A 26,706-nucleotide genomic window follows, 5' to 3' on the forward strand; every position below is an offset into this window, starting at 1 on the left:
ACTGTGAAAGCTCCAAATGCAGATGCTGCGAGCTAGGACCTGAGAGGGGCTTACCCTTGACCTCCAGAGAGAGGCGGTGAGAGAGCAGCGAGCCCAGGGTGCTCACAGCTGCCTACACTGGTGCTAGTTGCTCCTAGGGGCTGTTGTGATCTCCCGGTTTCCTCTTCTGACACCAGAGCTCTTAAGAGACAAACTGAGGCATAGTCACAATTTCAAGAGTTTATTTCAGCAAAAATCGATTGGAATCAGGCAGCATCCAATGTAACAGGTAGGAAGGAGCTCCAGGGAGCTGTACAAATGAGAGACTTTTTTATAGGCAGAAGGGAACAGAGACAAGGGAGTTACACCAGGGGAAAAAAGCAGGTTGGTCACTGCTAGGTGACTTTTCATTAGGGGGTGGCAGGGGGTCTGTCAGGCAGATGACCTGACTAGTGCTGATTGGGGGATTCCTGAGTGACTGGTTTAAAGTTTCATTTCTCAAAAAGCCAAACTGTAATTAAGTTAGGCTTTTGTTTGGTGATGTAGTGCTTAGCATAAGCAACTCCCAATGGGGCCTGCTGTCTTGTTTTTTAACATCAGCTAGCCACAACCCCTACAACGGTGCGTGTTTTCGTTTCCTATGGTGGCGTTCCCATTCTCATTAGCATAATCTAGGTGTTGTGTCCTCTCTGGACGGCCAATTCCCAGATGGAAGAGTCCCTTCAACCTTTATCAACTCCACTGCCGAGCACTGCACCTGGTGGAGCGAACTTGGACAGCAATTCACATAACATGCCACTTAGTCCAGGGGGCCCCCAACCTCCAGGCTGAGCACTGGTACTGGTCCAGCCCTGTTAGGAACCGGGCTGCACAGCAGGAGATGAGCTTGAGTGTAATGCACTTGAATCATCTGAAACCATCCCCACCCCCTTCTTCCATGGAAAAATTGTCTTCCACAAAACCGGTCCCTGGTGCCAAAAAGGCTGGGGACTGCTGGTAATCATTCCATCATTATACCATATGAAAGAGAGCACATATTATGTGTATTTAAGCAGTCACACACAAAAATACATGTAGATGAACAATATAAATAAGTTTTCTGAAGCCCTCCCATTTTGCTGGTTCTAAACTCTGAGACCCTTTTATCTTTTAAGTGCTTTTATCTTCTCAAGAAAAAAAAAATCATTCTGTAGTTGAGGAGAAGTGAAGAAAAAGAAATTTTGGAGAAAAGGACCTGCTTACATTTTTCAGGTCTTTCCTTTTTCTCTGCCACTTCTGGCTCCTGGAACGGTTCTGCTCTGACCGGCTGTATGATACAGTCACGCTGGAGAGTCTGTGGCACGCCACGTGGCCCAGGAGAGACGGAGGAGGTGTGCATGGGTTGCCCTGCCCCTCTTTTCTCTGGTTGAACTTTGGAGGCTGATGCTCCACTTTGGAAGGTAGGTTTGGGTGTGGTCCACTCTGCATGCTGCCTGATGGGGGAGAGTTCTCAGAATGAAAAGGCTGGACCCACTGTGGGTGGTAGCCTTGTGATGACATCGGAGGGACTGTTAGAGATGATGGAGTATCATGGGGGGAAATGGGCAGCTGTTAAGAATCAATAAATCTTATTAGGTCATTTACGTGGCTTAAAAATCCTTCGCAGCATAATGGGTGTTCTAGGATTAAAGTCCAAAATCCTTACTGTAGTTCTCAGGATTTCCCATCACCTAACTGCCTACTTCTTTTGAATAATGTTTTATTTAATTTTTAATTGATTTTGGAGAGAGGAAGGGCAAAACATCGATTTGTTGTTCCACGAATTGATGCACTCATTAGTTGGTCTTGTGTGTGTCCAAACCGGGATTCAAACCTGCAACGTTGGTGTATCATGGTGATGTTCTGACCAACTGAATTCCCCCGCCAGGGCGCCTCCTTCCCCAGCCACGTATGAGACGCCTCTCCTTTATATCACTGCTGCAGCCACACTGGTCTTTGGTAGTTCCTCAGGTGTGACTGCGTTCCCACCTGTGGGGTTTTGTGCAAACCATGTTTGTCCCCTTGCACCCAGGCAGCTACATGTCCTCTTCTTACCCCTCAAACCTGGTTAGTGCCTTCAGTTTTACAGCCTCCAGCACCCTTGACTTGCCCTTTCTTAAAATTCATCACCCACCCTATAGCTTGTCCACTGTGTCTTCTTCACTGGACCATAAGCCCCTTGAGAGCAGCCACCAAGCCTGTCTCATTCACCCCAGGGGCCACCCTGCTTATCCCCACTGCAGGCAGACACCAGACTCTGGAGAAACAGCTGTTAAGTGAATACATGTCTCAGAGCTTTTAAAGATAATTCTCTGAGCCAACTGGGTCGTGCTACCAGAAACCTGAGAACCAAACGGGCTCTTCCTGCTTTGTCTCCCCCAAATCCAGCTGGGAAATGAAGTTTGAAGGGCAGGCACGATCGATGGGGATTCTGGGTGAGGAATCTCAGCCAGGGAGCCAGGCCAGGACCCTCACTGTGAAATAGGAACATTTTCAAGGCAAGTGATCCTCGGCTGGGCCTCCTCAGTTCCAAGGTGGTCATTAACTTTGGATTGTTATGCAGTGTGAATGATTCGCCTGTGGAAAAAATTTAGCACCAACAGTCCTGCTATATATTTTTTTCATTACAAGTCCCGAAACCTCTGACTAATCTCAGCTGGACTCAGTCCAGACCGTACCCTTTCTGAAACATTAAAACATAGCCTGGAGACACACCGGCAAGGCAGCCCTTAACAAAGAAGGGAGCTTCGTACTTTAGAGGAAGGACCCATATGAACCTATAGCACCCAAAATGATGTTTGGGGCGAAAGAATTTGACTTGAATTAAATTATTAAGTAATATTAAATCATTATTTAATGTAATTAAATTAAGCCTCTATGTTGGATGAGCTTAGTCAGTCTCCTGGGTATGTGTCATTTGGTGAGTCTTCTCTAAATCACTTACTCACAACTTTAGTTACCATCTGAGTGCCTCCTCTGTCCTGCCCTAGAAGGCAATACAGCCAAAGTAAAATAATTCTTTCTATTCGCAAGGATACTGGTGTCTATTCGGAGGCACAGACATGGGGAAAAGAGGTGAAATGAAATGCTAGAGGAACAACAATGTATTTATGACTTTCAAATTCCAAAGGGTCCATCCACGCCCCTGAAGAATCAGCGGCATCTCTAAGGTACCAGTTCTGTATTTTTTGTGCCTCAGACCCAGGGGTTCTCAGTTGCCCACATAATCTCATATTTCAACACTCTATAGCAGGGATTTTCAAGCAGTGTGCTGCAAGAATGTTTAAAACATGCAATACCTGACTAGTTAGTCAGGGGCACTGACCTCCTTTCCCTTAGATTGTCAAATAAAACAATGACAACAGCCAGCACAGCAATAGGCGTCCGGTGTGAATGAATCAAAATTATGCCTATTTTTTTTGTCAGATCGGCAAAAAATATATTTTTTGGTGTGCCACAGAATTTCAGTAATTAGTTTATGTGTGCCATGAGCCGCAAAAGGTTGAACATCGCGGCTGTAGGGGACTGTCTTCTCCAAAGTGGCAAGCATAAATGCCAAGGAGTCAAAACTCTACTAATTAGAGCAAACTCTGGGACTTTTTTTCTAACTGCCTTACCTAGAAACTCCATATTCTTAATATTCTCAGAGTTCTTAACAAATTATGCAACACTGTTTAAAATTATGGTTTGCACAACACCGTTCAATGTTGACCGTCTGCTCAAAGGGTGTAATCCTAGGGCTTCTGTTTCAATGGCTTTATACATAAAATTTCAACTTGACCTTTTTAACATGAGTCACTTAATTTATTTTTTGTATAATTAAATTCTAGCTACAGTCATGATAAATGATTTCAATGATAAATTGATGAAGTATTCACTTTGTTGCATAATTCTATCCATACACCAATGGCTGGGGAAGGGATACGCACAAGGTTTAGAGGGAATCATGGGATGGTGTGGGTTTCATGGAAAGAAATGCTGTCTCTCTCTCTCTTTTTGGCTCAACATGAGCCTGGGAAGATGCAAGCCTACCTTTTGCTGTTAGTAACCTTGCCACCAAACACTGCCCAACAGCAAAAGTAACTTGAAGAAGAAGAGATCTGAGTTCTAATGTCAGTTTGAGCACCTGTATCAACACCTACCTGAGGCCACTCTTCACCTGGCCTTGCAGGTACATGAGCCTAAAATTCTTTCCTTTGTTCAAGTCTGTGAGTTAGGTTGGATGTGACGTGTAAACAAGGGACCAAATTGATCCATGCTTACGAAAGGAACGAGGCAGGAAGGAAGCTGCAGACAAGACAAATAGAAGCCACTCTGTATTTATTTGGTATTCAATAACTTTCCTTCCCAGAGAGAAAATACACGGTCTGAGGTATCCCATTTTAATAACTCCCTAGCTTCCAGCTTTACATCCTGAATTTCTATGCCCATTTATCAAGGTTTGATACTGTCACACACTGTGGTTAAAATTGTTCCCTGAGATCATCAAGGCTGTGTCACAGAATATCTTGCCCTACCAAAATTCAGGAGAAAACAGGAAACTAGAAGTCTTTTGGTGGTGGAAGAGGTGGACAACTTCCGTAAAATTCCTGAGAAAAAAAGTGCAGAGTCAACCAAGCCACTAATTGATATTTCCCTGGCTATGACTATTACCCCTTCGACATCTCCAAAGATCCTAGAAGGAAAATTCATCTTATTGAATGTAAGGACACTTGATTGCAGTGCTGTGTGTCCTTGGCTTTTGGTGACTACCAGAGCCACCCTGATGCCTCAGTTGCCAGTAAAATGCAGAGCCACTGACATTAAAGAAAGCTTCCCCCAGTGGCAGGAAGGATGGAGAGAAACCCAGATGCGGACGATGAGGGAAAAGCGGTTAACACATGATATACTTAGTTAGGATGACACTGTTTTGTTTTGTTTTTTTAAAATACTTTGAAACCAAAACAGCATGGGATCCTCCAGGAGTGGGAATGGGCAGAGACTTACTGGATTATCACCTCAAATCCCAGCTAAATCCAGTCACCAAAGCTTAAGGCAAAGGGACATCAACACAGTCTCCCAGGCCTGGTGCACTGAGTCAGCTCTGAAGGGAATGTAACTTCCAGCAGCCCCTCCTGAGTCGCAGGGAATCACTTCCCGGGCTGGAGCCAGCTGGCCTGGAGAGGTCATTCCTACCCTACATCTTGTTGTCACTCCTCCACCCACCCATCCCCTTTAAAGGGCACAACGGCGTGATTGTGTTCCCTACTGAAGACTTCCCTTTTGAAAAACAAACAAGCAGAAGTTACCCTAATCTGACCCATATTCAGCAGTGGAAGGAGGCAGTGGGGTCCCAGAGTAGAGAGAGTGGGAGAGGAAGCTGGGCGTCAGGCACATGCACTCTGGGCCGACGTGCTGGAGGGAGAGAGCGCCAGCCTCTGAAGACAGAAAAGGGAAGGGAAGGGTAACGTCCGTGGGTTGTGGCACTTCGGAAGACATCGGTCCATGGGCACAGGGTTCCCAATTCTCCTTCTTAGGTTTTCTTGAGGTAGGCCTGACAGGCTTTCTCCATGTCTTTCAAGAAGTTAGGGACTCCATTCTGCAAAGCAAAGGAGACTGTCACTTCTTCGTCTTTGTAGCAGTCACTTCCGATTTTCTGGGATGTCACTAAGGTAAACAAAGAGGACTCTGGGAAGAATAAAAGACGACAGGGCCTTGGACTGGACTTCAGCAGAATACCGCCACAGGCACTGACAAAAGGTAAGATCCAGAGGGCGGGTGAGACCAGACAGCAGGGGCCACTGTTGCCAGATGGTGCCTCATATTTTGGTTTTTGCTAGTGGCAATCTAAGGCATTTGGAGACACTGTTGCTTGAAAAGTAAAAGAAAACACAGGATTTGGGAATGGGCTGGGTTGTTCAATTCTTCGAAAGCCATGAAAGGACTTGCTTTACAGAAGGACAGATGGTAAGGGCTTGGGGGCAGGAGGTGGGATACATTTTTGTTTAGTTAGTGTTGATCGCCGTGCAAGGCTCTCCCCAGACATTGTCTTATTTGCTCCCACTCCGTGAGGTAGGTAACATCATCTCCATTTTCAAAAGGGAAAAGCTCAATGGCTTCCGTAGATTACAGAATCAGTGTGGGGCCTGGATTCAAATTCTCGTGGGTTTGACCCAAAGCCTGTGAGTGTTTGCACTCTCCCAGGGGGTCTGTCGAGCCCTCCAGCCAGTAAGCAGGACTTAGAAAAAGCAGGCTGAACGGCCAGAGAAGCCAGGCTCCCAGGCAGCCAGTCTCTAGTGACCCGTGCTGTCGCTGTGGTTCCCGCTCCTTACAGACCAACACCACAAAACAACGGTAACAAAACTGGAGGCTTTGCCCGGGCTCCCAGACGTCTGCTGGTCTGCGGAGCCAGGCCAGCCTGCCTTACTGCTCCGTAAGCAGATACAGGGTCCAAAGGCACCATTGTTCCTACAAGCAGCCGGCTATTGTCCCGAGGTTCCAGAGAGTGATCCTGGTGGGGTCTTGGGGCCCTGGCAGGGAGGGGCTGGCATTCCAGCTAAGGAGTCTTTGTCTTTTGTTCCAGCTTCATTCTGGGTGTCATTAGCAACCCCAGTCCTAACCGTGGTCACTCAACCAAGCTGCTCCATAAAAGAGCCTCATTAGGCTTGAGACAGCGTGTCTCTTCGGCCTGACAGCCCCATGGGCTCAGTCAACATCTGTCAAACACACCTCCCCCCTCCTGCCTCCTGGGATCTCACCTTGGCAGCCCAGTTAATGAGCCAGGACGGAATTTGGCCACCTGGGTTATCGAAGTAATACATGAAAACTAGAGTGGGAAAGAAAGGACAATTTAGAAGGAGAGAACATGTTACCCAGCAACAAACCCTGCGAACCTTCCACTTTCAGGTTCAGACCCAGGAAAAAAGATGGGAGGTGACCTGTAACTCAGCGGACGCCTGTCCTCTGTCTTGTCTTTCGGGACATTTATATACAAACACCTTTGGACACATAGCCAAAGTACAGTTTCCTGCTATTTATCAAACACCCGGCAAGTGCTAGACGCTTGGATATAGTCTCTCATGACCACACTTTGCCATGTAAAATGCACACTTTTTTGCCCAAATTTTTGAGGGAAAAAAGGACGTGCATTATGCATGGGCACATGATTATACGCCATAAACAATGGGTATAATAATCCTGCGTATGATGCTCACAAAACGTGGGTGCATATTATACACAGCAAAACACAGCACTTCTCTCACTCTTTAACCTAACAATCATTAAGGAGCTGGTGAAATTAAACCCCAGTGTATAAATGATAAAACAGAGACTTAGAAAAGTTCATCCACCTGTCAAGGCGGCAGATCTAACAGGAGTCTGAACTACGGTTCAGATTTTGTCTCAGATTGAATGCTATCTTCATTCCAGTGGGGCCGGTGGCCCTATGCCCCACGCCCTGCCCCCAGCTCTTCTTGTGGTTTGAACTCCTGGTCGGCAGGCCGAGTCCCTTGGTTTTTGCTGAGAGGGGAGTGTGTCTCCCAAAACCAGCTCTTTGCCCTATCTGCAGGTCCAGCCTGCCGTCACCTCTAAGCCCTCTGGTTTACTTTGATGTTCTGATTCCATCCGGACTAGAGTCAGCAAAGGATGGAGTGAGTCAGATTCAAACATCCACCCTGCACTCAAGCCAAGTCTCTGGGATGAACTGAGTCTCTCCCCAGGTGTTCATCCCTTGTTTGTTTTGCAGACCTGCCCACCCCATTCTCTGACCTCAGAGAACAAGCATCAGGCATTTGCGTGCCGCACAGTCTGCAAGGCCTTCCCACGGGTGGCTCTGGCTGGCACGCCAACGTGCACCCTAGCTTTACCTTTGCTCCCCTTCTTGCCATCGCTCTCAATTGCCAGGCTCTGCTTGTACCCCTTCACTCGGACCACACCCGGCCTCTCAGCAAACTGTGGTATGGAGACGCTCTGAGCCAGGACCACATAGATCTTCCGTCCTTCCACGTCCAGCTCTTGCCGCTGCCGGATGTAGACATACTGCAATGCCAGTCAAGGCACGACGTCCATGCCAGCATTTCAGACAGGCAGAAGGAGAGCCCCACACGCCAGAAGCAAAGGGGGAGGCGGGATTCTGTTCCTCCCACATGGCATTTGCTCGCTTATACTGTTAGCTCCCCCACCTGCCCTGTCTCCTTACCTGCACTGCAAGATTATGCCTCATACCACCTGGTATATCATTTGAAAGCACACACTACCCCCCTGTGAATCATTTCTTGGTACCTTTAATTATGCAAGGAAACCACTCCTCCTTTCTCTGAGAAGGCACTCGGAGAGAGCAGAGGATCGATCACCTGTCAGCTGTGTGATCCTGGCTTATGGACTCAACTTCTCTGAGACTCAGTTTCCCGATGTGGGAGAAGGGAGTAACATGCCCGGCAGGCAGGCTTGGTGGGGGCATTGCAGAAAGACTGGAGCAGAATAAGCACTCAATTAACATCCCACATCACTCCACCTTGTTCTGACCGCCCCCAACGCTCTAGTCACTGACCTCTGTGCTCGGAGGACAGTCAAGCCATGTCACTTATAACTGGTGATGGCAGGAAGACACGGAACACCTGAATACTGAGTGGGCTGATGTACACACTGAGTTAACACTGGTTCACCAGGAGTAACAGTTATTTCATCTCAATAAACACTCACAGCACAACCACTAGCTCTACAGCACTATTCTAGGGAGGGTCATGAAAGTCCTAAGACACAATAAGTCACCACCTTTCGGGCCCTTACCATGTAATAAACATGTGCTTTACCTATGACGTCTATTTTGATCCTGACCAATCCCTGGGAGTTCAGCGTCCGTATCCCGTCTGGCAGATGGCAACATTACATCAGAGAGGTAAGGAGTCTTGCCCAAGATCCCACAGCCCAGGCGAAGTGGGGAAAGCTGCACCTGAACCCAGACCTGGCTTCAAAAGCTAATCGGGGCTCAACACTTTGTCCTTTACACTTTCAAATGACGGAATTTTAGATTTAACACTGGGAGTAATCACTCTAAGTGTAACACAGCTGCACTTACTGTACAGCAGGAACAATCAGTCACAGCCGCATGTCACAACCCACAGTTGTCCTGCGCCTCACTCAGGCACGCTGCGGTGGTCTATTGCCCACAATCTCTAAGCCACGAGGGGTAAAGTTCTTCAATGTTTTAGGAAAGAAATGATGCTGTTTTTGCCTTTGGATCTCCTCTCTCCCACATATCAGCAAATATTGTCCCACTCTCTCCCACAACTTTCTCGGCTCAGGTGATAGACATCACTTGACACTCCACTGAGGAAAACTTAACTTGATGCATCTATTGATTAAAACTTGGCAGAGGTCTTTGGAAGGTTGGAAGGCCCAGCGCGCCACCCAGCTGATGACTGGAGAACCGCCAGTTCACTGAGGCCCAGAGACATGCAAGGCCTTTTCCAAGGTCACACGGCAAACCAGAGAACAGGTGCATACTCAGCCTGGGATCCTTCTCTCCAAAGTGACTGTTTTTCACCACTGCACTCTTTCCTGTTCTCAAAAGTTTAACATCCCTTATTGGAGAGACATATATGCACATAGAAAGACATATACGCACATAGAAATCCATAGAAAGGTGGGATTGTGTGGCACTGGAAAGCCAATGAAATAAAAGTTCAAGGACCGCAAGTGTTCACCCCTGAGAATACCAACCCGGCAGTGTCCCTGTGAGGCTGGAGAGGTAGGGTCATGGGCTGGTCAAGATTACCACCTCTGGGGACAGCTGGACCTGGTCCCAAGCCCGCCTTTTCTACCCACTAGCAGCGTGAGCCTGAGTCAAGTTCTGAACTTCTCTTTGCCTCGGTTTCCTTAACTGTGAAATGGGGACAGTGGTGCCTACCCTGCACCATTGTTGGCAGGATTAGAGAAAACCATATAAAATCTGAGAGAACGAGAAATCCACAATCTATTCAAATACATGCCACGTGCATACCAACCACCCAGCAGCATGCAGGAACTGCGCCGAGACATAAGTCCTGATGTCGTTTAAAACCCAGCCGGGGGCCAGTGCAGACACGCATAGTCAGACAACACACACAAAGCACACCCGCTCACCCCCTCTCTTCTTAGAGAATAATTATTTTTAGGAGCATCGCGACTTGCAGAGTGTTAGAGCTAGAAAAGACCCCAGTGATCCCCTGATTCACTGGTTTCCAAAATTTAGTTTTTAATCCATGGGCCCCTTTGCCAAAAGAGTCTTACATGGAAATTCTGCATGTAAACCACTCAGCAGCCGTGATGGAAGAGAAAGCCCGCCTGTCAGTCCTGCCCCCACACCGCCCACCCAACTAAGACCTTTCTACCCTGCCCTCTGGGGCTGGTCCTGTGTGGGCTTCTTAGAACCTTGGAGTGGCAGCCAGAACTCCCCACAGTTCACCCAACTGCATCATAAGGTAAATAAGGAAATGCAGGGCGAGAAACACACATGGTGTCCAGAGCCAACAGGCACGGAGGGCCCGCTGGCTGTGGGGGCAATGAAACCTGAGGAGGGGTGAGGAGAGCTGGAATGGTGAGGGCCTGAGTGCCAGCCCCCCTTCTGCCCCTAACTGCCTGGATGGATGCCTCCCTCATTTCACCTCTCTGGATGCTGCCGGAGCGTGTAACACGCTCTTTACAAAGAGTTCCTTCCATGGCCCCAGTGCTGTGTCCCGACAATTCCAAGCCCTAGGAAACTTCTCAGGAAAGTCGGAGCTGCCCTCCCAGGATGACAGTCACAGACTGTGCACGTGGTCAGGCCCTGAAATCACACCCTGAGGTCTCAGGACGCCGCACAAGCAGCAGCAGCTTCAGCAGAGGCTTCTGTGAGAATAGAAGAAGGTGTCTCCACACCTGCCGGCCACACCAGCATCGCCGGCCACACCAGCATCGCCGGCCACGGGGCACAGCGACAGTGCACCGCGGGAAAGGATACGTCCCTGTTGGACATGGGGAAAGGGTACTTCACTTCCCAGTAGACCACGGTCTTGCCGCCGCATTCCTTTTCATAGAGTTCTGAGGAGAACAAAAAAAAGTTAATGCATTCTGCAAACATGCAGGCCCATCCATTACCACTGAAAGCTCGTGGCCTAGGGGCACAGTCTGTGAGATATAAAAGCAGAGTCAGAACAAAAGAACCCAACAAGATGTGTCTACCTCAGAGAGAAAACTAGATTCCCAGACAGGATGCCATGAAACATGATCAGGCATCCGAACATCAGGGTTCAGGTTTGAAAATCCCGCGAACCACCAGATGTCACTAGAGGACCGATAGTTTTGCTTTGAAGACCTTTCTTTAGATTTTCTGACAGGACAGCTAGCTCAGGACTGAATCACCCAGCCACGAGTGTAGCTGGGACATAAAGGTCCCAGAAAAGGCAGCGTCCTTCCTAAAGAGGGAGGAAGTGGGACGGCTGTGGCTAACCCGGTGTCTTGCTCCTCTCCTGTGTTTCCGCTATACCAGAGCTGCAGCGACCACACTCCCTTACTGCTCCACCATGCGGCTGTGTGCAAATAGCAGCCCCGTCTTGGAGGAAGACAGCAAAGGAATTCCATGACATGCACACCCTCTGACCCCACGCTGCACAGCGAGCTTCTCCCCGGCCATTTAGAGAAGTGGCCAAGCCAAGGCTGCTGAAGTAACCAAGAGATCCCCTTGAGATGCTGACAGGGAAAACACATCATTTAATTCAGATTTTGCAAGGAAATCTACTACAGGGATTGGCAGTCCATTGGTGCCACAGAGGTTGCAGATGGCCCACGAGAGAAAGGAAAGGTGTGGACACCTGCTGCTTTTCTGTGCTCAGCACTAACTCCCCCTTCCTGGACCAGCATCTCAATTCTCCTTCCCCTCCTGCTTGACTATGTGGTTTAAGCAGGGCTGGCTCAGCATTAAACCCAGGGCTGGGAAAATGAGCTCTAAGACATGGCCACAGGGATTAGTTCAGGGGTGGTGCCTCTGGCTGGGGTCTTCGCTTGCCACTTGAGCAGTTTAGGCTGAAAAGTGGTCCAGGGAAGGCTCTCAGGTAGCTCACAGAATATCCAGGATGAGAGTTCTGTCTATAGCCTTAGGACGTTCCAGAGAAGCCAGCCCAGTGGTCCAGACACCACGGCGTGAACTGCTGATGCCGAGTAACAGAGGTTAGAAGCTCTGCAACCGTCTCCCCCAAAGTCACGATGTCTTTCTGTGACCATCACCAGACACACGCTGCCCACTTCCTCACGTGGCCCTTTCCAGACTGAAGCCACGTGTGCATCTTACTGGCAACTTCCATATCACGTGACTGAACCACGGCTGCCCAGGAGACTGGGACAGAGAAAACTTGGTTTCTCCCTTGGATAGATGAATGTCATAATTCCCCCTGGACAGCAAGCATATGCAAAAACAGTAAGTGGCCCCAAACCATGACAAATGTCCATGGGAAATAGGCATGTGATCCATGCTGAGCCAATGAGAGACCATCCTGGGGCTCTGGCCGCCATCAGCAGGAAAGTGGAATTCTGGTTCCTGTTCCTCTGGGGTTATTTGTACGGTTATTTGTAAGCCTGGGTCTTCTGGTGGCCGTCTTCGCTATGACAGGAATTTGCCTGCGGGTCCAGTCCACACAGGAGACTCAGACGCAGTCCTCTCCAAGAGATACAGAGATTATTGAAATATTGGTTGGGGCTCTCCTGGAAGCCAGGACACCATGGAGTTCTCAGTGCCATGAACCCATAAACTCTTTTCTTTTTCCTTTTCTGACGCTGGCATTAGTTAGCTTTCTGTTACTTGCGAGCGGGAGTCCCGACTGCAGCAAGGGTCTTTCGGAGTTTGTGTGCCCCTCGGCAACTCCGGAGTTCAATCCACTGACACTGAGGTGGCAGAGGTCACTCCCAGGGCCAGCCGCAGGAGAACCCCCTGTTTACTGCCTTTTATAGCTCCCTATCACTTATAGGCTGACATCTAAGCACTGCAGACTGGCAGCCAGGCTAGGCCCTTGGGGATGCGAACCCTATTTCCACCCCAGCTCCAAAGTCTGCTACCAAATTGCTTACGATTGGTATGTATCATGCTTTCCTGGCGTCCCCCTGCTGTTCTCTGGGCCTGAAATGCCTTTACACCACTCACCGCCCTTACCCTCACCTCCTCCCACAGCATATTCTTGTTGTTTATAAAGTTTTTATTCAATTTCCAAAACCACCACTTCTTCCAAGAAGCCTTCCAGGACATGTAGGCATACAGATGGCAGCCAGCTCGCAGAGAGAACAAAGCAGCCGTCAGAGAAAACGTCGGAGAGTGGATCTAAGAGCAGGCGAGGAGCAAGTGGCAAAGGCACAGTTCAGCCCAGCACTTAAGACTTGTATCTCAAAATTAAAAATGAAACCTAATAGAGTAGAAATTAAACCTGCTGCTTTATACTAGATAAAACAAGTAACAATAGACTCTGCTTTCTAATTGATTTTTGGAAGAAAATAAACAGTAGGTGATGCTCACCTTTGACATACTGGTCCCACTGCTTCCTGTAGTCCAAGTCCATATAGACATCCGCGAGCACAGCCGGCGGGCAATCCTCCAGAACACCAAAGACTTTATACTCATAGAGTCCAGTCTGCTGTACAAACAGAACAGGCGGAGACAACCTATTGATTCCCACGTTGACAGACAGCTGGATTGCACAGCACATGACGCACAGTTGAGGATGGGGTTCATGCCACACCGCCACGCACGGACCACCTCCCTGCAGGCTTGGCGACATGACCAAAAAGTGGAGGAGGCCCTGCGCTCCTGGGTCTTACATTCAGCTGGGGCACGGGTGCTGGGGGTAGCTGTGAACAGTACCCAGCTAACGTGAACAGGGTGCAAGAAGGGCTACGTGATAAGAGGGGCTCAATTCGGAAAAGAAGGGTTCTAAATCGGAAAAGGTCGCTGAGAGAGATACTGTTTATCAGAGCCTCCTGTCCAAAATCTGAGACAGAGCTGCTCAGGGGAAGATGAGGGAAGACCAGTCCCAGCAGGGGCAAGCCCTGGGGTTGACAGAGTGGCTGCTCAAAGAACAGAATGCCAGGGGGTGTGGCTGGGGGCTAGCGGTCCCAGAAGGGGCGGGGCTGGGCACCAAAGGATTTGTAAACCAGTGTAAGGGTTAAATATTTTGTTCTAACTGCTATTTAAAAGACAACAAAACAAAACAACAACGAATGTCTTTAAATAGGGAATTACTTTAAGAGGATGATTATTGCCGCTCTGTAGAAAAAAATAGACCATGAGACAGCAAGAAGATGGTTTAGAAGACAGTGCAATGGTCCAGAAAGGACAAGACAGTGATTTGAACGGGGCAGTAGCAACATGAGGGAGAGAAGTCAATGATTTATGGATATAGTTTGCAAGTAAGTCAACAGCAATTATTGTGGGGACAGATCGGCTGTGGGGAAAGAGGAAGCACAGAATTGAGGATAACGCTTAGAAGCTTTGCTTGAATAACCAGGCAAATGAGGAGTTCCTTCTTCTAAGAAAAAACAAAAAACGGGGAAGAGGTCATTTCTGGCCTTAGGATAATCAAGAGTTCTACCTTTGACTTTGAGATGGTTATTAAGCATCCAAGTGGGGGTGCACACAGGCAGCGAGGCTTCAGGGGACAGGTGACTATTCTGGACATCCACAGGGCACAATGAAACGCAACACATTGTTTCACCAAGTCCAATTTACCAAATGCAGAATTTTGCAACAGCTGCTTCTGTTTCATATAAGGGACTTGTGCATAAAGGACTAAAAAGGAGAAGAAACATCAGTTTCAGTTCATAGTCGTCCCTTTCATTCAGAAAAAAATATTTTTTGACTCCAAAGTACAACTACCCTCGTGTGCAAGGGTATTGTGGGCTGGCGTCAGCCACACAACACATTTTCACTCTGTGCAAAGGCAACATCAAGTTCCTGACCTTTGCCTTGCCTAAAGGCTGTATCGTTAAGGTTAAACCAATGGCTCTTAAATTTCAGTGCAAGAGGAAACAAACAGAAAGCCTTCAGAGGGACTCAACTAACTCCTGCTCACAGTGTTATTGGGTAATTGTGCCTAAGTAAAGCCGTCCTCTTTAACACTGTGCTAGAAATGCACATACAGGAGGTCAGCATGGTGAACCTTTTCTAGACGCCAGGAGGCTTCAAGGGTCTCCTGGCTCAGGCGGCATCACCCAGGCATAAATATTTCCCTGTGTAGGAACTGCAGATACATGTGAAAGTACCTGGCAAGAAGTGGGAGGTAAAATCGAAACTGAGTTCCTACGGATTTTCCAGCTCTAAAAGTATGTGGCTTTACACCAAAGGTTTCCAGTCATCAGATGACAAGCTAGTAGATCTGAACCCCTTACATGCTGTGCCACAGATGTCCCCATGGAAGGACAGACCTCGGGAGCAACCTCTCCTTCCTGTCCCCTCCCCTCTCGCTCACACGTGGAAAGATAGTGCCGGTTCATACACACCATGCATTCACACCCACACGTTTTAACCACCTTTGGAGGAGAGACAATTAGCTCCCAGTTCAGGAATATTGGGGCCCCACTTTCTACACATACTGAGCAAGAGGGACAAGTATGCCTTGAGATGATTGTCTCCCCACCCTTACAGGAGTTAGCTTTGGCTATCTTGATAAATTAAGACAAACTGTTTCCTTACACTGGTCCCTTTCCCCTCCTGAATGTAATCACAGCCCTAGTGACCTCAGTCCTATGCATATCACAGAAAAGAAAACAGAAGCCCTCTAGGAAGAGGAAAATAGACCAATGTGATTTACGTGAATACAGAAGAATGAACTATTGTGACAACTTCCTTTAAGCACTCCCTCCGCGGCTGAGCTGAGAAAAGCCAGACTCCGCAGGAACAGAACACTCGGTAACACCTTTCCTAGTCTCTCAACAACATGTTCCTTTCAAGTGCTGAGCGGCCCCACCCAATTTCTTGGGTCAAAGCACTTTTCAACCATTATTTCTTATAAAAGAAGGATCTCAGTACACACATTCACGTTTTTATTTTGTCTTTTAAAAAGGGACGTGAATTTTTATAATTATAGGAATAATTCATATTCACTATAAAGAAAATAAAAATGGCATGTAACCCCATAATCCACAAATACCTATTGGTAATATCTGACACATGTCTTTTAAGTAAATAAAGACTTCTATATGTTACAAGAATGGGGATAATATGGTGTGAACAGCTTATATTCTTATTTTTAACAATATAATATTGAAGCTATGGAGAGGTCACACCTAACTTAATTATTCTTTTATTTGTTTCCAAATATTGTTACAAATATAAAAACTTCTGAAATAATCTATTATTTCATGTGGGCCCATTTGGCACATACTTCTTTTTCATTAAGAAAGCTTCCTTAGAGACAAACTGTAGGGTAAAGGGTATTAACATTTTAAGGTTCTTTATACTTTTCATAAATTTTTAAAGAAACTTTGTACCAATTTATGCACTCACCAGTAGCAAAGGATCATCTCACCAGGACTGCATACCAGTTTGTGCAGACAATTTGATAGAAAAAAAAAGTACAAATCTTAGCTGAATTTGGGCAAAGTTTTATCATTGATGGAGCTCCTTAAAATAAGGTATGTAAACTCTCTGCAACATTTGTTGCAAATATGTTTCTAAGCTCACTAACATTTCAATAAATGACTCCAAATAAGTTCACTCAAAAGGTTTCTGGCTTTAACCCACATCTTAGAATGGCTCCATTGCTTTATCACACCAAGAAATGTCACAACCACTTTTGACATGTTCGATCAGTCACAGCTCGTGTGAACGACACCTCAGTGAATAAAAAGAGAGATCCTGAAACTCACCCGAGGTCATACACCTATGAAGGCAGAGTGTGCGGACATAAAGCTGTCAGACTATTCTCTGTATCTGTGAGTCTGTTTCTATTTTGTTTGTTAGTTTGTTTTATTCATTGGTTTCCACATATAGGTGAGATCATATGGTATTTGTCTTTCTCTGACTGGCTTATTTCACTTAGCACAACACTCTCCAGGTCCGTTTATGCTGTCATAAAAGGTAAGGTTTCCTTTTGTGACAGCATGAGGAAAGGAACACAGGTGAGAATTATCAAAATTTGGACATCAGAAACTATGCAAAAGGAGAGTGAAGTGAAACACAGGGTCCAGCACAAATAACAACCCTTTTTATTACAAAATATTTTGTTACACAATCATAAGCATGTAATTCTGTACCATAACAATATCACACTCAAGCACACCGAGTGTGACATTTTAGATGAAATGTTCAAATTAAAACTATAAATTATTACACCCATATTATTACCCTGCCAACCACACTCAAGCAGGCGTTACTCCTGCTGGACCCCTGGATGTAATGCAGGAAAAGAAAAAAGCCACCAACCTAGAGTTCTGTATCCAACTGTCCTTCAAAAGTGAAGGAGAAATAAGAAGCTTTTTCAGACAAAATAAAAACTGAGGGACTTTATCAGCAGCAGATCTACTCTGGAAGAAATGTTAAAAGGAGATTTTCAAGGAGAAAAAAAAGACGGCATAGGTCAGAAACTCCTATCTACATGACATCAAAGTGCCTGTTTTATTGTCAAAGCTTCTTGAAGGTATGAACTTTATCTTATTCATCAAGAATCACCAGGGCTTAGCATAATGCTAGGCCTACGATAGGTCCTTCACGGCTGTTTGAATGAATCCATGAACAAATATTTTGGAGTTTTCATTAGCGTATATGCCAATCACCCACAGATAGCCTTGGGAAGGTATCTACTGTAAACTAAATGAATGACAAGATAAAGTAGTTATGTTTATCGCTAAGCTTTTCTGTGTCCTAGAAACACAATAAAAGTTCCAGGCTAAAATTCGAAGGTTCATATTTGCATGGATTCTCCCTTTTTTTACAAGAACATATTCATTTGCAGAATTTCCCTGCAGGGTAAAATAGCCTCCCCAAATAATGTCAGGAAAGGGTGAGCCTTTGGAGTTACAAACTATCCCCACTGGAAGGCCTGCTGGAGTTCTCCTTCCACCCTCAGTTGGTGGCTCCAACGTCAACAGCAGGAAGACCAAACAGGGACCATCCTCCACTTGGCATTGCCCCAACTCAGCCCATGGTTTACCCAAGCACTGGTATGGCATTATATCCGGGGGTCCAGTGTCCAAATCCTTCCCAACAAATCCCCATTCCTCTCAAAGGGATCCCAAAGCACAAAGAAAATCAGAGTGTTTCGCTTTATTAATAGCCACCTGCCACGATCCCTATGCAGGAATCCGGTGAAAGACAGGGTGAGAATGCAAAGCTTGGCTTATACCTAGAAACAGGAGTGGGGATCCTACTCACCCCTCACCCCTCATTCTCCCAAATCTAAATCTTAGGACCAGCGTTCTCATCCTGAGAGACAAGTGAGGAGGGGGGAACTGAGGCTCTGACATTACCACCCAGTTGCAGTTTCAGGAAAGATGGAAAGGAGGAGGGGGACGGAGGGGGACGGAGAGGGCATGCATGAGGGAGTGCCTTGGTCTGAGGCAGGAAGCAGAATGCCGCACATGGGTGCTCAGCTCTAAGACATGGTGGCCCTACCCACTGGTACCATATGGCTGTGTCTTGGGTTCAAAAATTGTTCTATCAGTCACACTGCCAACTACTCCTCCCTTAGGAAAGAGGCAGAAGGGTGCAAGAAGGGAGAGTAGCCCTGTAATCCTAACGTAGAGAAGCTCACCGTGCAAATCAGATCACAGTTCCACCTGTGAGATGACAGCGGAAGCTTCTCACCCACTGAGGTAAAGCTGTGCTCATGAAAGTTAAATTTGTGCTTCCTTCCGAAAGGCCAAGTTTCCTCCCAGCCCGGCTAAACACAGAGCTTTTCCAGTAATGCCAGGCTTTCAGGATTTCAGTAGGTCTGTCTGTTCCTCAGCAAACTCTTTGACTAGAAGACCTCTTAAACAGGCCAAATGTATAGCGACAAAAGATGATCTGACTTTGGGTGGTGGGCACACAATGCAATACACAGATCATGTACCGTAGAAACGTATGCTTGACATCTACATGCTCTTATTAAGCAATGTCGCCTCAATCAATAAATTTAATTAAAAAATAAAAATGTCAATGTGAAAAAAAAACATAAAGAAGTTAAGCTATCAGCCTGATCTTTTCAGGCCAGCATTTACTTGGTCTAAATCAAAGAGGTGGGCCTCTGCATGCCCGTTTCACACTGTCCATTGTGTTGTCCTTGTGTGTCGGCATGGTAACACAGTCCGCAGCTCCTGCCAGACCCGACTGCAGATCACTGGGAAAGCTTTTGGAAGTGACCTTTCACTGCCAGGGGAACTTCTGGGCACAGCGCAGGGGACCACATTCACTCCCAAATGGCCACCACCTTGAAAGTCAGGGAGAGTGAGTATTAAACACTGCCTTTGTTTTAAGGCTCTCGCTCTCTCTCTCTCTCTTTTTAAGTAGGGAATCTGCAATACAAATAAGTATTTTACTTTTTTAATGTATTCATTAGTTTCTCAGAGAGGGGAGGAAGGGAGGGAGAGAGGGAGAGAAAGAAACATCTATATGTAAGAAAAACATCAACTGGCTGCCTCTTGCACGTCACCTGGGAATCTGGCCCACAGCCCAGGCATGTGCCCTGACTGGGAATGGAACCAGCGACCTTTCAGTGCATAGGCCAACACTCACCCCACTGAGCCACACCAGCCTGGGCAAGATCCTCTTTTTGATGCTCACTCTCACCGTTTAGTTCCCATTGCTTCTCATCTCTAGGTCACTCGCCTACCTCTTAATGTCAGAACCCTCTCGAGGACCATGCTAGATTCTCCCCACATATCAGTGGTTCTCAAACTCTGGCCCCTGGACCAGTAGCTTCAGCATCACTTGGCAAATGGTTAGAAATAAAATTCAAAGACATAAACAAAAGAGAAGGAGAGAAAAGAAATGAAAATAAGAAAAAAGAAAAAAGAAGGGGAAAAGAACAAGAAAAAATAAATGCAATGCACACCCTCATACCCCACACCAAACCTACTGAATCAGAAACTTGGGGAGTGAGGTCTTGACTCCAAATTTAACAGGCCCTGCAGGCGATTCTGATGTATACTCAAGTTCAAGAACCACTCTGCCACGTATCATTTCATTCAGTGACTACAGAGAGGTCAAACAATCCTAAAAGATAAGTATTATCCTTGGTTTGCCAATGGGAAAGCTGAGAGTACAAAATGAAAAAGTAACTAAACAATATCACCTGCTAGGAAGTGGGGCCTGGCCCCTAGCCCCTAGCCCCTTTCCTACCCCAGCTTCAGCCCAATCCTGTGGCCGTCTGGCTCTCCCTGAAAAACAAGAAAATCGTACCCTGGCTGACGGACTTAGGGCAAAGCAGTCCTTCTATCGCAGTGGTTTAAACCCAGCGTGCTTATTTGAGTCTCTTTGGACGCTTGAACATTAAAAAACAAAAACAACCATAACAGCAAAACAATTTATTTTAAAACATTTCTAACTAGAGATTAGAAGGAACTCTCTTCCAGGAGGAAGGTCAAAGATGGCAGTCAACCTGGAAAATACAGGAGGCTTCAGCAGAGTGGGTCAGGCAGCCAATCGGCTGGATAATGCTAGAGGCCAGTAAGGGTTCTAGGAAGGAGCTTCTACCCTGGCTGAATACGGCCTCCACATTTTAATGCAGGTGGTGGTCAAAAGCCATAGGACAATGGCCCCCATCAGGCTGCTGGGGCTCAATGGCACACCTACAGGAATCTCACGGCCCTCCAAACTTATGAAGGCTCTCTAGTTTACATCAATGTACCATGACTGTCCTCATCCCTACAGCAAGCTCAAGTAAGACATACAGTATGGTTAGTAGAGATAGGAACGGTTCTGAATACCACTCAAGCCCTCCCCACAGGAGGGAAGTGGTCCCTGCTACATAACACTACTCAGTAGAAACAACACACAACACAAAGCCAGAAAAAAAAAAAAAAAGACAAGCCCACGGGTTGAGGGCGGGGCCAGTTATGGGTTGGCTGGAGCTCTGTGCACATGTCACGGGAGACAAAGCTGGAACTGTGAGTGAAGACGAAACTAGTTCAGGACAGCCTGCCTGCAGCATTTGCCTTCTTGCAGAGAGTCAATATAAGAGCCTATTTAATGGCACAGGTCTAGAGCAAGACAGCTGAATTCTGATCCCAGTTCAAATCTTGAACAATCAACTTAAACCTTCCACAGATTCATTTCCACACGGGTGAAAACAAACAACAACAAAAAGACAATCATAGCACCTTACGTTAGGGCTGATGTGAGGATTGAGTATGTCAGCACCTACAAAGACTTAAACAGTGCTTGGAACATAAGAAAGCATGAAACGTATTAGCTACTACAATAGTTCCTGTTAATTCTGCAGTAAAAATGCCACGGAAATGGGAATGATAAGACCATAGCCTCTCAGGTGCTCGATCAGGCTTAATGTGTAGGATGGAAGGCTGGGAAACTAGATAAGAGGTCACTGCGATTCCAGATGAGAAGTGCCATCCAAAGTGGCAAACACACAGGAAAGTAAGGGGAAGGGAACCGGGCCATATGTCAAATATGTCTGAGCAACTGAACGGACAAAACTTGGCAAATGCCTAAATGTGGGTGGAAAGGAAAGGGGAATAATCCGAGAGAAGATAAATGGATTTTGTCTGAAAAAATGTCCTCTTCTGCACCAAGTTCACTGTTGAAATTACACTGGGAAATTAATTGTCTGCTCTAGACTGTGAACTTCTTGTTCACCTTGCTATATACCCAGTTATAGCAAGACATCCAAAGTTCCTGCCTGTTCCAACACTGTAATAATACTCTGGTCCTCTGCCAGGAAACCTCAATTCACTCACCTCGTCTAAGGGTGACTCTTACCCTACTTGCTCTGAACTGCTAGCATACAGAGCAACGGATGACAGGGCTCAGGTGCAATATGATCCTTCCACCTGGATGCCTACCTGGTTCCAAACGCCTGCAGGAATGCCTGGAGACTTACTTATTAACAGACTCTATTCTTCTTAGGCTTTCAGTTCATCTTTTCCTCTGAAGCTTTAAAGTTACTAGTGCAACTTACAAGATAAGGGCAACGGCCGAAAGAAGAAAGTCACTAAAATGGCCAGAGATGATATCAGGTCCCTTATCAGCGACACCAATCTCCACACACATTAGCCACCCTGTACATTCAGTCCCTGAAAAGTCTCTTTTCCATCTATATTCAAATCCGAGGATACTTCCTTCATACACACACCACTGGCACCCACTCCAGCGGTGCATGGGGTTAAGAAGCAGCAGAGCCACATTTTAACGTTACAGTTAACTTCTAACAGGCCACACCCCCATGGGACCTCAGACCTACGGCTAAATTCTAAAGACTTCCCAGTTCCAGTTCCCAGGTCAGGACAAAGTCAGCTGGAGGCACCGCCCCCGCACTTGCTCCTCCCAGCGCTAGAAGACCCGCCTGGGTCCCGAGGCTGCAGCCCCTCGGTCCCTACAGGGAGGTTGGTCCTGAACGGTCCAGCAGGCCGGCCGCTACCTGGTCCAGCAGCCGGTAGATGCTGATGCCCGAGGTTTCCACCAGCAGCTGCCAGTCGGCCCCAGCCAGGGCGGGCTGATGGAGCTCCGCACAGGCCTCCCGGAACTGCTCCTGGGAGAAGCCACCGGCTGCTGCAGAGTCCATCCTTCCGCAGCCACCCCACCGTTCCTCTGCCTGCAGGGAAGCCGTAGAAAGGTTTGTTGTAGGTTTAGGGGCGGGGCGAAAGGGTGGCCTAACATGATTGGCAGGGAACCGAGAAGTGATAGAGGGGAAGGCGGGACTTAGTGGGAAGGAGGAGTCTAGGTAGAGGCCAGGCTGGGAACGGGTGGGCCTAGATAAGTGGGCGGGGCTGAGCAAGAGGTGAAGGAGGCTGGGGAAAAAGTAAAAGGAGTAAAATTGGATTTGAGCGAGAGAAAGGTGGAGGGGCTAGGGAAGCGGGGAGGCTTATTTATAGACGGCAGGCAGAAGGAAGATACTAATGTCATCTTCAGAACAGCCCCTCAGTAGCCCATCCCGTACCCCGCCCCACCCCATAGCCTCCAAAACTGCTTAGGTGGCTCCTTTACCTTCTCTGAAGAAGATAGAGAAAGTCTCTGAACTGTTTGGTAGGCTTGGAAGGTGATATGGACAACACAGAAACGTTTGACAATCTCAGGGGTCAAATGCTAGAACTATATATTTCCATATAATTTCTATTTTTTCTGTTATGTATTTTAAAACATTATTTTGAGAAGAGGTCCGTGGGATTCACCAGAAGGCCAAAGGGTTTCATTGAGCAAAAGGGATTGAGAAACCTAATCTCTATGGTATCTATAAGGTGATCTGCCAGCCCGGAGAGTGAAAGATGATCTAAAAGTTACTATTGTGTCCACCGAGGGTTTCTGCAGTTTGCATAATTTAGGCCTTTTGCAACTCAAAGACCTTTTTGTTCGCTCAGGTCCCTTGGGTATTACTATATTTCTAACCACCAGACTGTACTTGGCTGTGAATAAAGTAGGTAGTTTAAACATCAAAACAATATAACACCACATGAGTGCCAATGAACTCTGGAAATCCGTGTTCCCTAACCTGAAAACTGGGGTAGGAATTGTGCAACCACTTAGAGTAGAGGAGGTTACTACGTAAAATAAACATAAAACATGTATGCACAGTGCCTATCAAAGTAAATGTTCGAAAACAACCCCTACTTGTTTTACACTGCTATATTGGAAGGCTTCTCCTTCTGTACTTGAAAGAACGCCTTGGAGTTGACGGCAAACTCAGTGTGACGTCAATTTCCAAAAAGAGAGAGAAAGTCAGATTTGGCAGCATAGATAAGTTTCTCCTTTATTCAGTACAATGCTGGTTCTGTTTTGTTTTGTGAGGATGAGAGGAGGGATGTGGTTTTTTCTTAGACTAAATGCCCAAGGGGCTAGAGACATCCTTTCCTACAGTTTTTATAATGCCTTTAAGTTCTCTCTTCTTTATAAAAACTATATTTCAGTTAAGCTAAAAATCAATTGCTTTAAAAAAGCAATTTTATCAAAATCATTGGTATAAAGTATATCAGATATATTCCTTTCAGATATCTTCAGGGAATCCCACTATAAAGGTGGGCTTTGCTGAAACTGCCTTTATCACTGTTTAGCAATAGATTAATGAAGACAAGGCATGAGAGTCTAAATGGCCATATGCAAGATACAATGTATAAGGCAGGAAATTTCAGTTGCATTAAAAGTGTGTTTACCTACTAAACTCAGAAGGCAAATACCTATATATTTGGGTCTACGGAAATTTACACTCATGTTTACTTTATTGCAGTTAATGAAGGAAAGAATCATATTAGGAAATAGTTTTATTTTGTGCAAAGGTCTAGAAAAGATTTGGAAAGGGATCTAAAGAAGCCTGTTCTCCTTTTGGACTTGCCTGTTATAAGAGGCCAGCCTATTTGCTTTGTGAAAAACACTCTCTTTAGGAATTTACAGTATTGTAACAGCTGAAGCTGAAGCTCTTGGCCTCCACAGAAGTGCTAGATAAACTATACCAAAAATAGTCTTTAATATATAGTTTAACTGAATATAAAGAAAGTGTAGTCTGATAATCATTCCAGATTTCTGCAATTTACATTCAAATACACCTTTGAGTAAAAAAAAAAGTATAATTGATAGATAGAGGATCAAAAATGACAAAATGAAAAGAACTAATGAATTTAGGTGAAGGGTAGGTATGTTTTTATTGCTTTATTCCTTCAACTTTTCTGCATATTTGAAGTTATTCAAATTAAAATCTTCAAGAAAAGCCAGTTATATGTGTTTATAGGAGACAAAACAAAAATGTATTACTCAGAAAATACAGAGGTCAATATATGAAAACTATACACCAGTAAACCCTAAACAAAACAAAATGGGTATGGCCCTAAAAATATTAGACAAAATAGACTCTCAGGCAAGAAAAACTTTAATGGAAAGAAGTTCATAAGTTAATGATAAAGGATACAACCTTTCAAGAATTCTGAATCCTTAAATTTATACTTACTTCGTAACACAATCTCAAACACGTAAGGCAAAAAATATCATCAGTACAAAGAGAAATCAGCAAATTCACAATGACAATAGAATGTTTTAAGGCTCTTTTATAGGATTTGAATTAAGCTGACAAAAAATTGGTAAAGATATAAAAGATGAGCATAATTCATATGAATTCATATGAGTTCATGTAATTCACATGTTTGACCTAAAGGGCGTATAGAGAACTATATAGTCAATAAATAAAACACAGATATTATTTGCAAACTATCATAAAGCATTCATTAGAATTGATTCTCCTGTAAGTCACAACGAATGCTTTCAACAAACACAAAAGAATCTGTATTATTCTCTGATAACAAGTCAAAAACACAAAAGAAAGAAAAAAGATACAAAAATAGCCAACCCTGTACCCAATATATTTAAAAACTCAAAAACATAACAAAGGAAAAACATACATACTTTCTCTAGGGACCTAACCAGCAATTAACTCCCTGCATCAAATTTCTTTTGCTTAAAATACCTAGAGAGTTCTTGTTTTCTGCACTGAGTCCTGACTGATGCTGTATTCATGGATTATGATACTTAATATTTTAAAGATGACCATTCCTATCAATTCAAACAATAAATCCAATTAAATTTAAATAAAAGTCCTTAAGACTGTTCAAGGAACTTCACACACCAATTCTAAACCTTGTAGGGATCAAACAATTTGGAAAAGTAGGCAATCAATTTTTTAAAATAGAGGAAACAAAGGAAAGGAAACCTGCCCCATCAGATATTAGGGCTTATAATAAAGAAAATAGCGTGGAAATTGACCTAGGTCTAAGAAAAAATAATAATAAAACAATGAAACAGCTTTCCATCTAGAAACAAATCCACATGAATATTGAAATAGATGTAAGACAAGTGGACAATTTAAAAGATGGTATTGGACAACTGACTATCCGTATGCCAAAATGAGGTTCCTAGATCCCATTGTGTACAAATTTAAATTCCAGATGTAGAGGAGAATTAATTGTATGAGGGGAAATGTTGCAAACTGCTGTGGACATTAGAAAGCGAAACCTTCTGTTTAACTACACAGTGTGAATAAATTAACTCCCAACACACAGCTGGCCCTGGCAGGTAGCTCAGTTGGTTGGAGCATCATCCTGATACGCCAAGGTGGTGGGTTTGATCCCAGGTCAGGGCACATACAAGAATCAACCAATGAATGCATAAAGAATAGGAAGAAGAAATCAGTTTGCTTACTCTCTCTTCCCCTCTCTCTCTAAAATCAATCAATAAATTAAAAAAAAATAAAGCCCAACCCAGAGATTAGTAGAAAACATAGCCAACAAAGGACTGATACCGACCATATACACAGAACTCCTAGAAACCAACAGGAAAAACCCCGATAATGCCATTGAATATATGAGCAGTGAAAAACCCCAAATGGCACCTGAATACATGGGAAGTTGTTCAACCTCCATAATAACTGGGGAAATGTGAAATAAATTATAGCATTTTATTTACATAAAATTGGCAAGAGCTTAAAATGGGTGTTGGTGAACAGATAGAGCAATAAAAGCTCTGACATAAAATGTTCTGGTTAAAGTGTAAGCAACAGTTTGAAAAGCGACTGGAAATGACCTATTACATTTGAGGACACACAT

At 45.4% G+C, this 26,706-nt stretch overlaps 1 protein-coding gene across 3 annotated transcripts; it reads right to left on the bottom strand.

Annotated features, from left to right (window-relative positions):
• Positions 1 to 4,285: 4,285 nt before the first annotated feature.
• PCTP (phosphatidylcholine transfer protein) lies at positions 4,286 to 22,728 on the bottom strand. 3 transcript variants are annotated; one of them, XM_045182540.2, is made up of 7 exons: positions 22,545 to 22,658; positions 14,565 to 14,761; positions 13,493 to 13,610; positions 10,955 to 11,034; positions 7,842 to 8,013; positions 6,735 to 6,802; positions 4,286 to 5,575 (listed from the first exon to the last, which is right to left on the bottom strand). In XM_045182540.2, the coding sequence occupies exons 2-7, from the start codon at positions 14,736 to 14,738 to the stop codon at positions 5,510 to 5,512; spliced, it is 678 nt and encodes a 225-aa protein (XP_045038475.2). In that variant the 5' UTR covers positions 14,739 to 14,761; positions 22,545 to 22,658; the 3' UTR covers positions 4,286 to 5,509. The 3 variants fall into 3 exon arrangements, with proteins under 3 accessions (XP_045038475.2, XP_045038476.2, XP_024428923.2); XM_045182541.3 differs by lacking the exon at positions 14,565 to 14,761 and having other exon boundaries at positions 13,493 to 13,607; positions 22,545 to 22,728; XM_024573155.4 differs by lacking the exon at positions 14,565 to 14,761 and having other exon boundaries at positions 22,545 to 22,728.
• Positions 22,729 to 26,706: the final 3,978 nt, after the last annotated feature.

The sequence above is a fragment of the Desmodus rotundus genome, chromosome 9, assembly GCF_022682495.2.
Source record: "Desmodus rotundus isolate HL8 chromosome 9, HLdesRot8A.1, whole genome shotgun sequence".
In the NCBI taxonomy this organism is placed as follows: Eukaryota; Metazoa; Chordata; class Mammalia; order Chiroptera; family Phyllostomidae; genus Desmodus; species Desmodus rotundus.

What these genes read in the sequence shown, in the direction of transcription:
- PCTP (XM_045182540.2), bottom strand. Translation starts at nt 14,738, where the DNA reads ATGAAACAGAAGCAGCTGTTGCAAAATTCTGCATTTGGTAAATTGGAC. An exon ending in TCCCCATGTCCAACAGGGAC is followed by an intron (nt 8,014 to 10,954) that starts GTATCCTTTCCC and finishes CTGGCATTGCAG; the next exon opens with TATGTCTACATCCGGCAGCG. An exon ending in TGGCAAGAAGGGGAGCAAAG is followed by an intron (nt 6,803 to 7,841) that starts GTAAAGCTAGGG and finishes TTCCCACTCTAG; the next exon opens with TTTTCATGTATTACTTCGAT.